Source organism: Oncorhynchus mykiss, chromosome 10 (assembly GCF_057628025.1).
Source record: "Oncorhynchus mykiss isolate SJ-2025 chromosome 10, ASM5762802v1, whole genome shotgun sequence".
Classification (NCBI taxonomy): domain Eukaryota; kingdom Metazoa; phylum Chordata; class Actinopteri; order Salmoniformes; family Salmonidae; genus Oncorhynchus; species Oncorhynchus mykiss.
Window position 1 is genome coordinate 73966253 of NC_143031.1, and position 17537 is coordinate 73983789.

At 45.8% G+C, this 17537-nt stretch overlaps 1 protein-coding gene across 3 annotated transcripts in view; it reads left to right on the forward strand.

Annotated features, from left to right (window-relative positions):
- LOC110497292 (uncharacterized) overlaps positions 1-17537 on the forward strand; it is an 86607-nt gene that overhangs the window by 13311 nt on the left and 55759 nt on the right. For 2 of the 3 annotated variants that reach the window (XM_090187859.1, XM_090187858.1), the window contains 2 exons: positions 12108-14139; positions 15352-15586. In XM_090187859.1, the coding sequence (XP_090043985.1) occupies positions 12460-14139; positions 15352-15586 (1915 nt within the window). In that variant the 5' untranslated portion in view covers positions 12108-12459. Of the gene's footprint in view, positions 1-880; positions 1466-12107; positions 14140-15351; positions 15587-17537 lie in introns of those variants that run through there. The other variant, XM_090187857.1, reaches the window with a different exon arrangement.

Genomic DNA, 17537 nt, shown 5'->3' on the forward strand with positions numbered 1-17537 from the left:
TTACACGGGACTAGCTGGTCAGCAGCCCTGTGTATCGGCATGTCACACATTGTAATCTATTTACACGGGACTAGCTGGTCAGCAGCCCTGTGTATCAGCATGTCACATCTTATAATCTATTTACACGGGACTAGCTGGTCAGCAGCCCTGTGTATCGGCATGTCACACATTGTAATCTATTTACACGGGACTAGCTGGTCAGCAGCCCTGTGTATCGGCATGTCACACATTGTAATCTATTTACACGGGACTAGCTGGTCAGCAGCCCTGTGTATCGGCATGTCACACATTGTAATCTATTTACACGGGACTAGCTGGTCAGTAGCCCTGTGTATCGGCATGTCACACATTGTAATCTATTTACACGGGACTAGCTGGTCAGTAGCCCTGTGTATCGGCATGTCACACATTGTAATCTATTTACACGGGACTAGCTGGTCAGCAGCCCTGTGTATCGGCATGTCACACATTGTAATCTATTTACACGGGACTAGCTGGTCAGCAGCCCTGTGCATCGGCATGTCACATATTGTAATCTATTTACACGGGACTTGCTGGTCAGCAGCCCTGTGTATCGGCATGTCACACATTGTAATCTATTTACACGGGACTAGCTGGTCAGCAGCCCTGTGTATCGGCATGTCACATTGTAATTGTCTGCTGTACTTTCCTTTCCCTCCAGAACCTGGCGCTACTTTTCTGCTGCAGCAAATAAGGGTGGGAGACTTTGGCTGCTAAGCAACAGCGAATTCTGATTTGTCCCCTCCCACTTCGGGGGGGGGGGGCAGCAGCAGCAATCTGACCAGGTTACCTGCTCTCTCTCACACACACACGCGCATTCCTCTCCAACAGTGTCAACAGAACTGAACTCTCCCCTCCCACTCTAAGTTAGACCTTGAACATGCCTGGCTGTGTGTGCTTTAGGAGGAGGCGTGTGTATGTGTGTGTGCGCACTGGAAGTGTGTGTGTGTGTGTGGGTGCGCACTGGAAGTGTGTGTGTGTGTGTGTGTGGGTGCGCACTAGAAGTGTGTGTGTGTGTGTCGTGGAGAGAGTTGTGAGGAGAGCTGCTGCTGCTGGCATGAGGTGCTCATGGTAAGGGGGGAAAACACATTCCATGGCTGCCTTACACACACACACACACACACTACTCGTCCCCGTCCCTCACTTTCTGAGAAGCTTTGGGGTTAGTTACTGCAGTACTGCTGAGCTTCAGAGCTGAAGGGGAGGGGTGGTTCTCCCTCTCTCTCTCTGAACCTCGTCAGTCTGAGTAGAACACTGATAGTATCGGACACAGCGGGGACAACTCTCCCACCACATTAACTGTGCAGCAGCGTGTCTGTTCGTGTGTGTGTGTTCGTGTGTGGTAGCGCTAAAGGGAGAGGGCTAAGTGTGTTCCAGGAAAAAGGAGGAGCAGCACCATTCTGGCTGTGTTTTCTCTCAGTGTACAGAGGGGCTGGATGTCTGGGTAAGTCATGGCTGGAGCAGCAGTACTTTGTGTGATGGTGTGTGTGTGTGAAGGGGATGTAGATAACATGTAAAGATAACTTTACCTTGACTCTGGGGCATGTTTCAGCCTGGGTATTTGAATAGTATGTTTGAACTGAAACAAGTTGGTCAGTATGTTATTACTAGCTGAAACAAGTTGGTCAGTATGTTATTACTAGCTGAAACAAGTTGGTCAGTATGTTATTACTAGCTGAAACAAGTTGGTCAGTATGTTATTACTAACTGACTGAAACAAGTTGGTCAGTATGTTATTACTAGCTGAAACAAGTTGGTCAGTATGTTATTGCTAATTTGACATTTCCATAATTACCCATGTTCCAGTACATTTGACATGAGTCATTTAGCAGACACTCCTATCCAGTGCCTTGCTCAAGGGCACATCGACAGATGTTTCACCCAGTCATCTTGAGGATTTGAACTAGCGATCTTTCGGCTACTGGCATGCTCTTAAATGCTCTTAACCGCTAGGCTACCTGACGCCAGTACTGTTGTTGTATTTAGCTATACTGTAGTAAGATATCACTTAATATTGACTCTCTTGTACATAAGAATAATGTCCTTTATTAGCATGTCACCATAAGACTGAGCATCAGTTGTTTTAGCAGACTGACTGACTGAGCATCAGTTGTTTTAGCAGACTGACTGAGCATCAGTTGTTTTTAATCAGCCTGCCTAGGGGCATGGGATTCCATCAGCATGTTTGGTGAATTGTATAAAGTTGTGGTATGGTCCATATATGAACTATGAGCTCTGTACTGTAGTGATCTGCTCTGTAGGTATCTGGTTTGGCAGCTATCCAGCACCTCTCTCTGACGTTATTAAGAGACTAGATTGATTGTGTGTGTGTGTGGGGCCGGGACACACGTCACTGTTACACAGCACAAGGCCATATACACCGGGTCAACACACTTGTTAATGATGTCGCCAGGGGAAAACAGTGTGACGTGCACACACACACCCCTTAACAGTCAGATAGTGTCGCATTCACACACACACTCCAAATACTGTCTACCTCTTAAAACGGTGTTAGATTTCACACACACACACACACACACACACACACACAGCCTGTAATTGCATTTGTTTCTTTCCGATCCCACAGATACAGCGGTGTTTGTATTCCGTTAGGGCACCATTCTCCTGAAACGTCTCGTCCTTGGTCTGTGAGTGACTAAGCACGCTGCTCATTCCTATGGCAACCATTTTTGTTCTGACAGCGTTCTCAGCTAGACCGAGGTGCTGTCCTGGGAATCTAAAGACGCAGGATTATGAAGTATCTGACTGCTACATTCCTTGGTGCCGTCTGACTTCCTGATTAGACAGAGCCTGTTGATACCATGTAGATCGAATCTAAGTATCTAATCATTTTATTGTTACCACAGTCCTAGGTCAGGCAAGATCTATAGCTGTGAGACGCATTAACGATGAATTGGCATGATTACCGGCATGTCAGTAATTAACAAGCTCAGGGTGAGTTTTAGTTCAGGCAGGCAGTGGAGCTGCAGAGGGGGGTGTCAATGCAGGGCTTCAAGGTACGGTCTGATATCAGTAGTCATGGTGTCATACAGCAGAAACCAAAGGCCTGACCAAGATGTTTTCTCATGAAGATAAGGTGTGTATTTCAGATAGATCTGCTGTACTGTAGAGGGGGGTGTCAATGCAGGGCTTCGAGGTACGGTCTGATATCAGTAGTCATGGTGTCATACAGCAGAAACCAAAGGCCTGACCAAGATGTTTTCTCATGAAGATAAGGTGTGTATTTCAGATAGATCTGCTGTACTGTGCTCTTCTCGGCAAGTAATCAACACGTTGGGTCATTTTTGTTCCGTTTCTGATTTGTTTAAATTATGGGACAGTACAGGTGTTGTGACCAAGCATATGTAACGATTTCTAAGACTGTTGTGAAGTCTGGTAACATTGACGTAAATCAGCCTACAGGAAAGATAAATGCTGACAACTATTGATTGTCCCCATGCACCTTTACTAGGAACGTTGACGTCTATGGAAAGTCTAAGCTGAAAAATATGAATGGCTTATCCATGAAGTGGTTTAAATCGGAGAACGGACCATGCGTTGTAATTAAAATATGAATGAATACCCCAATACAAAGGAGCTTAGCAGTCTTAGTAGCTTCCGACAGGACGTGCTGTAATACGCTGTGGCTGGAACTGACCAGTGTGACAGGGATTATAGCCCAGGGAGGGGGTGGGGGGAGGAAGAGAGTGAGAGTAAGAGGGAGGGAGAGAGGGAGGGAGAGAGTGGGTGAGTAGAGATAGTTGTAACACTTTATGGTCTAGCATTTCGCTACACTCGCATTAACATCTGCTAACCATGTGTATGTGACAAATAAAATTTGATTTGATTTGGTCCGTCCCCCAGCAGGGAAAGAACATTCCCAACCTCCACTTCTGGAACAGCTGTATCCCGAAGCCCTGACTGACTGACTGACTGCGCTCACTGACGGTTAGTGCAAGTGGGGACGCTGTGGAACAAGCTTTAGGGCTGGTACTTATCTCCAGTCAGATTAGTGACGGTGTAAGCAAGGTGTCTTTAGCCTTACAAGTGCATGACAACCAACCTGGTAAAGAGGAAACCTAGACTAATCTTCCTGGAATGAGAGGCAGGTTTTCTGTTTTCTGTGGAGAGGCATAACGAGAGAGAGAGAGGCAGGTTTTCTGTTGAGTCTGTGGAGAGGGATAACGAGAGAGAGGCAGGTTTTCTGTTGAGTCTGTGGAGAGGGATAACGAGAGAGAGGCAGGTTTTCTGTTGAGTCTGTGGAGAGGGATAACGAGAGAGAGGCAGGTTTTCTGTTGAGTCTGTGGAGAGGCATAACGAGAGAGAGGCAGGTTCATAGAGGTTTTGATATTTTTCTGTATTTGTTTACTAATGATTTACTTTCACCTCTTTATTTTGTTTTTCATTCCATGATCTTCAAAGGACGTTATGCAATAGTTAAGCTTAGATGCTGAAGTAACTGCCAAAGTTTGAGTCTCGGCTCCAACAGGAAGTGATGTTGTTGTTTGGTCTGATTGCGTATTGTCCAGGAGCCTTGGGAGGTAGGCTGTATCATATGATTTATACCTATGCTGTGTAACGTTAGCCTGTGTTATACTCTGTTATTATTTAATTGTTTTGTGTATTTTTCTCCCCTATTTCGTGGTATCCAACTGGTAGTAGTTAGTCTTGTATCATCGCTGCAACTCCCATACGGACTCAGGAGAGGCGATGGTCGAGAGCCATGCGTCCTCTGAAACAACCCAACCAAGCCGCACTGCTTCTTGACACACTGCTCACTTAACCCGGAAGCCAGCCGCACCAATGTGTTGGAGGAAACACCGTACACCTGGTGACCGTGTCAGCGTGCACTGCGCCCGGCCCGCCACAGGAGTCGCTAGTGCGCGATGAGACAAGGATATCCCTGCCTGCCAAACCTTCCCCTAACCCGGATGACGCTGGGCCAATTGTGCGCCGCCCCATGGGTCTCCCAGTCGCGGCCGGCTGCGACAGAGCCTGGCCACTGCACTGCGCCACTCGGGAGGCTTGTTATAGTCTTATTGATCTGTAGCTTTAGCCTGTGTTATAGTCTATTATTGATGGAGGTCAATTGACCAGTCGTTGGTATAGCCATTGATTAAATCTGTGTGTGGAGCATTAAGATCATCAAGTGTGCTGGAGTTGGTTTTCAATGTACTCCGTTATTGCCATTTGACCAATAGTCAAATTAAACTAATCACGTTTAAGGTTACTTCCTGGTTAGTGAATTCTTGCTCCACTGTAATACCAGTTGTGGATAAAGTGTCAAATGTACATGATTACACTGCAGCAGCCAGGCAGGAAGACCGTGTGTGGCCCACAGTCTCAACTCTCTCTGGGTTCCTTGTTGTTCCGGATGAGTGGTCATCCATCAGCAGCTCTGCTGTGGTCCGGAACAGGGCGAGATGGAGAAAGAGAGACTTGCAATTCTCCCACCATCAACATGATCTAATGGGTAGTTTTTAAAACCCTGACTCTCAATCCCTTACCAAACATCATCACTGTCCATCTAGTGTGTGTGTGTGTGTGTGTGCGCGTGTGCACGGCAACTCAGAAAGTGCCTGTTTTTGATACCCAATCTCCTATTGACACTTAAAGATGACCTTTTAGCTTGTTGCTGATGCTACCTCTGCTAAGTCTGTCATGTTGATGCTACCTCTGCTAAGTCTGTCATGTTGATGCTACCTCTGCTAAGTCTGTCGTGTTGATGCTACCTCTGCTAAGTCTGTCATGTTGTCTCAATCTAAAGTTGGCTTGCGTACCTTTCTAGTTGTCTTCCCTCATTAGGTTATGAGTTCTAGGCTAATAGTTCAGTGGTGCCTTTTTAAACCTCTGAATCTCTCAACTTCCCCTCCACCTCTCCATCCCCTCCCTCTCTTTATAGTACTCGACAGGCCTGCACTAGAGCGTGCCAGGGTCTCTCTCCCCCTCCAACAATCGCCAGGCGTGTACAGTTACCCATAATCCCCTGGGGGACAAAGACCTAAGAGTGTAACATGAACAGACACCAACTCTTAGATGTGGGGAGGGCAGCTCTAACTGAAGCCCAGAATGTCAGTCTGAGTCCCACATGGCACACTATTCCCTAAGTGCACTACTTTTGACCGGGACTCATAGGGTTACCCATAGGACTCTGGTCAAAAGTAGTGCACTATAGAGGGAATAGGGTACTATTTGGGACTTGGACTCCGTTCAAGAGCCTTTTGACCAAACGTGCCACTCGCTGTGTCCTTAATTCAAATGATCATGTATAGGCCAGTGTGTAGAGATGGATGTCATTGGAGTGTGGGTGTTGCTCTTACTAAATGGAGTTGATCCAGTGAAATGTGAGGATCTATAGGATTGTACATTGTTAGACGGCTGTAGTCTCTTTCTAAGCGGGCCACTCTACTTGAACTAGGTGGGTCTTTCACACTATGGTGCCAACTCTAACCGTGCACTTTTAGTGTGGTTGGGATGGTAGTCTGTTAAGTATGTTTGCTCAAGTTCATACTCCCCAGAGGCCTCCATTTATAAATGGTGTGTGTGCACAAAATATGCCCCAAAACATGCATACACCAAGTAGGCATTTCTAAAAACTGAACTTGACGGTGAGATTGTGTGTATCCTCCTACAAACTTTAGACCATGTTTACACACAGTTTGTAGCGGTTCAAGTTTTGTATTGCAAATGCACAAAGCAACCTCGTAGCCTTGTACATGAATATACGATGAATTATTCATAACAAAAAAACAGGGAGCTAAATATAATAACCATGCAATTAATGGCTGTTAGTGAGATGAAAGAGAATCGATTTTATCTTTGCATTCTAAAATAATTTGAAATCTGTCATTTCCATGACCATTGCAGAATAAATTCCTCATCTTTTCTAACTGTGATGGTTTCAATACTCGCGACGTAGCCTATAGGCCAACAATAAGTTAGGATAGGCTACCATTCGTTTCTTTTAATTGGACTCACATCACAGTGGTAAATAGAAAAGCTACCGGTATATGTTTAAGTATTTTGCCCAATGCAAGCCAATCTGAAGTGCTAGAACAGATGGTTCACCTTTCCATTGACCTTTGTAGACTCCGTCTGAATAGCCAACTGTGATGTAAAATTCATTTACAAACACACTACATATATAACCATAACCATTGCAGAATATAAATTCCTCACCTTTTCTGACCATGAAGTAGCCGTACAACAAATTACCATGCGCATCTCTAATTTATTTGGGCCTATTAGATATTCTAATTTAATGTTTTTGCTCCATGCATCCGAAAGGGAGCGCAGTTTATAACATACAGGTGAACAGACCGTTGATCTTTTGCATTGAAAAGCGATCTGTTTCCAGGTCAAAAATTCATTAGTTTTTAGAAACGGTCAGAAGGCCCACAGCAAATGTCTTGGCCTAATTCCAATCCCTCCAAAGTATACAGCAAATGTCTTGGCCTAATTCCAATCCTTCCAAAGTATACAGCAAATGTCTTGGCCTAATTCCAATCCCTCCAAAGTATACAGCAAATGTCTTGGCCTAATTCCAATCCTTCCTAAGTATACAGCAAATGTCTTGGCCTAATTCCAATCCCTCCAAAGTATACAGCAAATGTCTTGGCCTAATTCCAATCCCTCCAAAGTATACAGCAAATGTCTTGGCCTAATTCCAATCCCTCCAAAGTATACAGCAAATGTCTTGGCCTAATTCCAATCCTTCCTAAGTATACAGCAAATGTCTTGGCCTAATTCCAATCCTTCCTAAGTATACAGCAAATGTCTTGGCCTAATTCCAATCCTTCCAAAGTATACAGCAAAAAGGGCTTTATTGTCACCATACAAGGTGAATGATGGGCATTATTCTGGCAGTTTAAATGCTCGTTCACACTTGTACAGTTTTACGACAGGTCTGTTTTATAACGGGAAACATGCATAAATATTTCATTTTTTAAAATTGCATTTTTGTATATTTTTTACAATTACAATTGTCTTAAACCACCACCGCATTTCAAAACTGTCAAACAAGTCAGTTGGTTGGTTTGGCTGGCTAGCTAATTAGCAGCTGGCTAGCTGGATGTTTTGAGTTCAAGGTTGAGCGGAGAAGCCTGAAGCAAGAGCCAAGAGAGGACACCTGAGATGACAGAGGACGAGCGCAGATGCTCGGGAGTACTACAAGGTTACTTTGGACAATTGTCGACGTACGGTGAGCCTAGCTACCCGGCTACAGAGACCAGTCATCATTGATCCGGGTCCAGACCTGTCTGACCCTGTCCCTGACCAAGGCTCCTGAGTATTTTACCTGGCTGTGACCGACTGATGCCACCTCCCTCCACACAGACATGTATCACACCATGTGACATGATTCATTTGTTTATTTAATTATTGTTTATTTATTCACATCAGCTCTTAGCTGACAATGTTGTACACCTTGACGATAAACTAAACCTTAATGTAGCATTCATGAAGCCTTCAAAACACTCTTGTCATAGGAAGCACACAATTCTCTTGACATTACACCTCAGCTCTAACAACCCTTTAACACCTCCCAGTATGACAGAGCTGTACAATGCTACAGTGGTACCTCCCTCCCTCTCAGGTGACCTGTTCTGTATTAAGGTAAATACCAAAGGGCAGTGGCTCTATATTGGACTCTGTCTCAGGTGTACCAGCTCACCTGTCAGCTAGCGTTCCCACAACTGCAGAGGGCTAATGCATGTTTGATAAGGCCAGTGTGATACACACACACACACTCAGGTCTGCAGTCGCCCGCCCAGCCCTAACTCATGCATTAGCAATGAGACAGGGTCACACTCCATGGCACGGGGATGAGTCCCCATAACATCAGTAACACAACTCAGAACAGCAGAGGGAAGAGTCCCCACAGCACCAGTAATACAACTCAGAACAGCAGAGGGAAGAGTCCCCTCAGCACCAGTAATACAACGCAGAACAGCAGAGGGAAGAGTCCCCACAGCACCAGTAATACAACTCAGAACAGCAGAGCGAAGAGTCCCCTTAACACCAGTAATACAACGCAGAACAGCAGAGGGAAGAGTCCCCTTAACACCAGTAATACAACGCAGAACAGCAGAGCGAAGAGTCCCCTTAACACCAGTAATACAACTCAGAACAGCAGAGGGAAGAGTCCCCACAGCACCAGTAATACAACGCAGAACAGCAGAGGGAAGAGTCCCCACAGCACCAGTAATACAACTCAGAACAGCAGAGGGAAGAGTCCCCACAGCACCAGTAATACAACTCAGAACAGCAGAGCGAAGAGTCCCCTTAACACCAGTAATACAACGCAGAACAGCAGAGGGAAGAGTCCCCACAGCACCAGTAATACAACGCAGAACAGCAGACGGAAGAGTCCCCACAGCACCAGTAACACAACTCAGAACAGCAGAGGGAAGAGTCCCCACAGCACCAGTAACACAACTCAGAACAGCAGAGGGAAGAGTCCCCACAGCACCAGTAACACAACTCAGAACAGCAGAGGGAAGAGTCCCCACAGCACCAGTAACACAACTCAGAACAGCAGAGGGAAGAGTCCCCACAGCACCAGTAATACAACGCAGAACAGCAGAGGGAAGAGTCCCCACAGCACCAGTAATACAACTCAGAACAGCAGAGGGAAGAGTCCCCACAGCACCACAGATACATGGTTAGACATGATCACTGACTGGATAACAATGCAGTGACTGCAGTCTTCACTTACTGCTACCTGCGTCCCACACATCAGATTAACCGTGATGTCATGACATCAAAGTGATGGCCTTTGAATAACCTATTAGCCTGCTGAATGAAGTGGTTAATGCCATCACTGTGCATTTGAATGGCTTCCTGAATCTTATTTATTCAACCTATATTCATCCAGGCAAGTCGGTTAAAGATGCGCTATGCAGATAACGCTCCGCCATTTCCTGGTTGCTAAAATTCCCAAATTTGCCTCATTTCAATTTATGTGACAAAAATAAAGTGTAATGTAGAGTCTTTGTACCATCTAAACCGCTGTGAAATATATTTTCTAAAACCAAAAATATAGTATTTTCAGCTGTTTTGAAACTGGTGTACAGAAGTTAAAGACTACATTTAAATCCGGGAAGCATAGACAGCGCACATAGAACACATCTACCGCTTCTTAGACTTTGATGCGAATGACCAATCTATAAATTGCATTTCTATGTGAATTTGGCCAGGCCGCCTAAAAAGTTTTACATATTGCAGCTTTAAGAACTAATTATCACTTACCATGACAAGCTGACAGGTATTGGACTGGTTGATGATTTGAGTGTGCAGTAGGTTGTTGTTGGAGTGGATAGGGGTAGCGTTTTATCGAGAACACTGTAGGTAAGGCAGTACTATCAGTTACTCTCACTGTCGTCTAGGTGTCGTAGTGAGCTCATAGTCTATGGGCTTTCTATTGTCACTGGGCCATTCATTGGTGAAGCACTGTCCTGGATATGAAACTATAACTGATCCTTATTATAGCCCCTCTCTTTCTCACTCTGACCCAGATTAACACACACACACTGACAGGCAGGTGGGAGTCTTTGAGCCTGTATACCGCAAGCTATCTATCTTAGTTTGTGGATATGGAGCTGCAGATTGTTCCTCGTTTAGACCAAGGTCTCGCATCGTGTTCCCAGAGGACTGCTAGGTAAATGGAGGTTCCTCTCTCTCTCTCTCTCTCTCTCTCTCTCTCTCTGGATCTTTCCCTCTCAGGAACCTGCTGCATATCTGTTGTTTACTTGGAAAAAGCAAAGTGACTCCATCTGGTGTTTTCAGTATCTCAGCAAGCGAACACTTTCCCCTTCATCGTTATCATGTGCACAAGATCTGGGGTGTGTTCATTCAACAAGTGTTTCTTATTGGACAAGTTCAGGCCGTCCTGACATGTTTCAGTCCGCCTTCTGATGTTTGGTGCCTAATGAATGCCACCCTGATCTTTTCTGTTTCTCCACTTAGTTCAGTTTAGTCTCTGCATTCACCCTCGTACTGTAGAGTTGTGGGCATCTGGCTCGTCCCAAACGGCACTATAGCAGTTTTCCCCAACTCCAGTCCTCCAGTACCCCAAACAGCACACATTTGTGTTGTAGTCCCCCAGACAAACTCACCTGATTCAACTCATTTTGAGGGCTGGATGATTAGTCGACAAGTTGAATCAGATGTGATTGGACGGTGCTACAGCAGAAATGTGTGCTGTTGAGAGGACTGGAGTAGGGAAACACTCCCCTACACCACTACCTTTGACCAGAGCCCTATGGGGCCTGTTCAAAAGTAGTGCACTAAAAGGGGAATAGGGTGCCATTGGGATGCACTCTACTGTAGGTCTATGGCCTTTCTAACATTGCTTAAACTTCAACAGAGCTATTGTTTGTAGCTTTTCAATACTACAGAGACCAACTTGTGTCTTTATTTACCCTTGGTTATGAGTATCAAAGCCAATTTCATTAATTACGGACAATATTTCATCCTAAGATGGTTGACCTCATTGGTTTAAATGGCAACAGATTCTTAACGCCATATTAATGACTTTTAGTGGAAACTAGGACGGATTTCTGCGTATTGTAATGCCACCTACTGTATGAACGGCAGGTATCAGTTGTTTGAAAATCCTTCCAAGATAAAAAGTTTTTGAATTTGGGATTCAAGCATTACATGAGTTTCCACATCATAACTAATTAGGTTATGTTGGTACACTGTGTACTTTTGTTGAAATGTTTTGTGTTGTGGTGTAATATCCAGTTTAATCACTTCCTATGGTTGACCAACAGAGGGCAGCAGAGGTCTCGCTGTCTTTCTGTCTGTTTCTCTGTCTTTCTGTCTCTGTTTCTCTGTCTTTCTGTCTCTGTTTCTCTGTCTTTCTGTCTGTTTCTCTGTCTTTCTGTCTGTTTCTCTGTCTTTCTGTCTCTGTTTCTCTGTCTTTCTGTCTCTGTTTCTCTGTCTTTCTGTCTCTGTTTCTCTGTCTTTCTGTCTCTGTTTTATGATACTGTTGTGTTAATATCGTAGACACTGTCAAATAAAGTATTTTCAACATAATAACTGTGATATTGATGCCTGTGTTTCCTTGTCGTTGTGTTTTCCAGAGGTTTTCAGAGGAGGAGCTCTGAAGAGTATGGACTCCACTCCAGTGACTGAACTAAAGGGTCAGTTGAAGGGGCCTTAGAATGGGACCACTCCTCACTTCCTCACTTGTCCAAAAGTGCACTTCAATATCTACCTCTCAGTGACTCCTAGGCCTATAGGGACTGCTGACTACTTATCACTGGTATTGCGCTGATCTGTGTCAGCTTTAATCAATGAAACACCTTGCTCAGTAGACGTCTGCCTACATAGGTAAACAGTTGTAAGCATGGAGTTCTCCGTGGTTTGACTTTGTTTTGAGGTCTTTAGCAGTTAGCGACATCAGCTTTCCCCACGCACTCCCGAAGACCAGAGATGAGTGTGTCTCAGCCCGGGGAACGCGTCCCCGTCGGGGGCATGAATGGCTCCGGAATGAGGCTCCCCCTCCTCTGCACCGGCGACAAAAATGGCAATGCTTTCCCTGTCTCCTCTTCATCCTCCTCTTCCTCCCCAGACTCCCTGCAGAGTCTGAGCAGCCTGGACGTCGACATGGAATGCGTTATGTCGACCCAAATCAAAATGGCCGCTGTCTCACCCGCTGCGGAACTGCCTCAGACTGAGTTCTCTGAATCCAACGACAACTCGGTGTCCGTCTACCTGGACGCTGATGAGGACTCCTGGAACGACAACCTGACCCTCGCTATGAGCATTGCTGGGATACGGGAGCATAGAAACGGTAGCCAAGGCGATCTCCATGACAACGTTAACAGTGTGGCGAGCAACAGCAGTGGGAGAAGGGACTCTTCCCCGGACTCGGGGGCCACGGAGATCCCAGGTGACGAGGATGATGAGGAAGGGTTTTTCCTGTCGGTGAGCTCGGACATGGGGATGAGGAGAATCAGCCTGATCGACTCGGAGCGGCTCCCCAGCAGCGGGGTGTCCATCCTGGAGGACTCGGACACGGCCTCCCCCTCCACCACGGCTCCCATCCAGGCTCCACTCTCCGCCCCATTGCCTGACCTCTGTAAGGGCCTTGAGGGGAGGAAGAGTCCTCATGCTGGGTCCATCACCATGGAACTCCAGAACCTCCAGACCGGGGCTAGCAGCTCACCGGGTCTGCCCGATAGAGAGGCACTTCAGCTGGGGGTGGATTTGCCCGAGGAGGCCTGCACTCTGGATTTTCTCCCCATGGTGGAGGCAGCGGACACCGAGCCTATTGTGGCACTAGAGGTTCTTCTCAGTGAGACTATAGTGTCTCCAGATTCTGAAGGCTTCACTGTAGTCTCCCAGACCTCCACCTCAGTACAAGTCTCCAAGGGTGTGGATTTGGCAGTGTCCCCCTTTACCGTTCCCCAGTCTCCAAACAAAGGGTCCAAAGTTGCGAGCCCCGCCTTCCGCAAGACCAAGGAACACCCGTGTGCAACTCGGGTCAAACCGAACGCCGCCATCGCCAAGACAGCGGTCACCACGACATCCAAACCTGGTAGGACCGACGTCAAGAGGTTCCCCAAACCCGACCTGAAGAACGTCAAGTCTAAGGTCATGTCCAGGCCCGCCTCTACAACCAGAACAGCCAATCAGACGCAAGGAAAAACTGCTCCGGCCAATGAAAAGAAAGCCCCAGACGGAGTCAAAAGGCAAAGGTCGTCTTTGGGTCAAACTAAAGTAGCTTCGCTGAAGCCGAGCCCCAAACCCAGACCCAATCAAAACACAGAGCCCAGAGTCTCTAACCAATCTGAGAAGAGGAGGAAGGGCACTTTAGTCAATGGCATTTGCTCCACCTCCAGCAGCTCTCTGGGTTCAGAGTTGGCTGTGGATGGGCACCGTTGGACGCCTGGGGAGGGTCTCCTAAATGGAGAAGAGGGTACTACAGGAGTGTGCACTACAGGAGTGTGTACTACAGGAGTGTGTACTACAGGAGTGTGTACTACAGGAGTGTGCACTACAGGAGTGTGCACTACAGGAGTGTGCACTACAGGAGTGTGCACTACAGATGACACTACAGAGGGAGCAGGGGGTGAGACACCTGTAGAACAAAGGAGAAGAAATGGCACAGTAAGTAGCCCACTGTGTGTGTGTGTGTGTGTGGGGGGGGGGTGTTTGTTCTATTACGGCCCTGTTTAAATAGTTTGGTCAAATCTTTCCTTCGTTCCTCCCTCTCTTCCTTGAAAGAATCACTGATCTGCATTTCACATGATATAACCAATACACACCAGACTGCCCTCACCCAATTCAACTTGGCCAGATCAGTGACTTCCTCAAGATGTATTTTTAGTATCCACAACAGGGGCTGTTAGTGAACTGACTGAGATTTCCAGTCACCAGGAACATACTTTATCAGGATGATATGACGCATGTATAGAACAAGCCCAAGGCTGGTTTCATCTCTAAACGGTGGGAGCAGTGGTTTTAGGTGAGGGAGTGGCAGTGGTTTGTTGTTGGTATTTTGCTTTTAAATCCATTGACAGGTTTCAACTCTTCCTGTGTTTGTGAGTGGCGTGATTGAGTAGTTCCTCAGGCAAGTCTGGCTGCGAGCATGTCATCACATGATTTAACTATGTTGTTAGTCAGGCTTAAGTAATCCTTGGCTAAAGGAGAGCTTTGGGTTTAAATGTCAACTGTATCATTCACTGCAGTATGATGCTGAACATTGAACCCCAATCAGTGTTGGGGTTCTGTTGAATGACAGCATGAGTCAAATCATTTTTTGTGTGGAATGTCTTGACATCTGCGGGTGTGTGTGACACGTCGGTTGTTGAATGTTCCGCCACATTCTATTCTCAGTTTGAAACAGTCCTCAGAACAGATTTGTTGCTCAGACACTTCTCATATGAAGGCAAAAGCCATTTGTCAAACTGTTCTGAATAGCGTAAGAATAGTCTGAACATTTATAGTAGTCAAGTCTTTTCTTTGAAAACTCGCCTGCAAACTCACTCCATATGTGCCCTGTGTTTACAGAAAGAGGGGAGGAAAGAGGGGGAGGGAATAAAGAGGGAGGGAATAAAGAGGGAGAGAAACTGGTCCCAGCAGTGAATCCCAGAGGGAATGTAGTACAATAGCAACTTTTTTACCTCAGAGTTCCAGCCTACTCCTATTTCCTCTCTCTCTCTCTCCTCCCCCTCCTTCTCACTCCTCCTGCCTGTGTGCTTCTACTTCCACATTTCTGCCTACGACTCTGGAATGGCCAACACCATGGTCTCGGTGCGCAGCTCCGAGCTGGGCCCCATGGGCTGGGACGCGGTAACTAAACGACAGCTCTTTCTGCAGAAGGTCTCCTCCAAGCTGGGGCCCTCATCGGTCAGACAGCTGCCCCAGGTCAAGGGCAGGGGGGCCGGGGGAGCGAGCAACACCGGGGGACCCTCCCTGTCTCCCACCTCTCCAGCTCCAGTAGGAGGGAGTTTTGGCTCCAGGCTGCCCCCTCCGGCTCCTCCTACGACGGGGAAGGACGGCCAGACCACTGGGAGTGTGTCTCCACCGAGAGGACGACCAAGTCCGACAGCTGGTGACTACACACACACACACACACACACACACACACACACACACACATCTTTCTGTGTGTCAGCAACTTGATAAAGTGTATAAATGACAAAGTGTAGAAAAGACATTGCTGTGTGTGTAGAGACTTGAAACTGTGTGTGTGTGTGTGTGTGAGCGCGTGTGAGTGAATATGTGTGTGAGTGAGGTGTAGGGGAATGTGAAAGGCATTCTCAGCTCTGCAGTGTCAGCCTGCTCATTTCCTGCTGCTGCTGCAGAGATGAGGGCACTTAAACACACACTCTGGATGGGGTAAACAAGACACGCACTCGTACGCATCACACACACGCACGCTCCATATGCACACACACACACACACACACTCAATACAGATCAGAACAAGACAATCAGACAGAAACAAACACATGGAGCAACAGAGAGATTGTGTGTGTGGACGTGTTTAACCAGAAGTTCCCACAAGAATAGTAAACAAACAAAAATTTAACTAACTGCGGATATTTTGTTGGTCCCCACAAGGTCAAATGCTATTTCTATGGGGTTTAGGTTAGAATTAGAGGTTGACTGATTAATCGGCTGATTTCAAGGTTTCATAACAATCGGTAATTGTCATTTTTGGACGCATATTTAGTTAAAAGAAATGAATGTTAGCAGGCAATATTAACTAGGGAAATTGACACTTCTCTTGCGTTCAGTGCAAGCAGAGTCAGGGTATATGCAGCAGTTTGGGCCGCCTGGCTCGTTGTGAACTGTGTGAAGACCATTTATTCCTAACAAAGACCTTAATTAATTTGCCAGAATTGTACATAATTAGGACATAACATTGAAGGTTGTACAATGTAACAGCAATATTTAGACTTATGGATGCCACCCGTTAGATAAAATACGGAACGGTTTCGTATTTCACTGAAAGAATAAACGTTTTGTTTTCGAAATGATAGTTTCCGGATTTGACCATATTAATGACCAAAGGCTCGTATTTCTGTGTGTTTATTATAATTAAGTCTATGATTTGATAGACTGCTCTGACTGAGCGGTGGTAGGCAGCAGCAGGCTTGTAAGCATTCATTCAAACAGCACTTTCCTGCGTTTGCCAGCAGCTCTTAGCAATGCTTGACGCACAGCGCTGTTTATGACTTCAAGCCTATCAACTCCTGAGATTAGGCTGGCAATACTATAGTGCCTATAAGAACATCCAATAGTCAAAGGTATATGAAATACAAATGGTATAGAGAGAAATAGTCCTATAATTACTATAATAACTACAACCTAAAACTTCTTAAATGGGAATATTGAAGACTCATGTTAAAAGGAACCATAAGCTTTCATATGTTCTCATGTTCTGACCAAGGAACTTTAACATTTTTTACATGCACATATTGCACTTTTACTTTCTTCTCCAACACATTATTTAAACCAAAATGAACATGTTTCATTATTTATTTGAGTATTATTTATGTATTATATTAAGTTAAAATAAAAGTGTTCATTCAGCATTGTTGAATGAGTAATTGTCATTATTACAAATATATATAATTAGTCCGACTTTAATCGGTATCGGCTTTTTTGGTCCTCCAATAATCGGTATCGGCGTTGAAAAATCATAATCAGTCGACCTCCGGTTAGAATTAAGTTTAGGGTTAGGAGCTATGGTTAGTTTTAGGGTTAGAAGCTAGTGTTAGGTTTAGGGTTAAGGTACGGGTTAGGGGTTAAGGAAAATAGGATTTTGAATGGGACTGAATTGTATGTCCCCCACAAGGTTAGCTGTGCAAGAGTGTGTGTGTCGATCTCCAGACTGTGTGTTTCTGCTTGGGTCTGTCTCAGTTCTGCGCAGAGTTACATAAGATAACTCTCTCTCTCTCTATTTTCATCTCACTCTCTCTCTCATCATGTTCCCTCACCACATGTAACCGACTGCATCTTTTAAAAGCCCTTTAAAATGGGAGACTGACTGACTG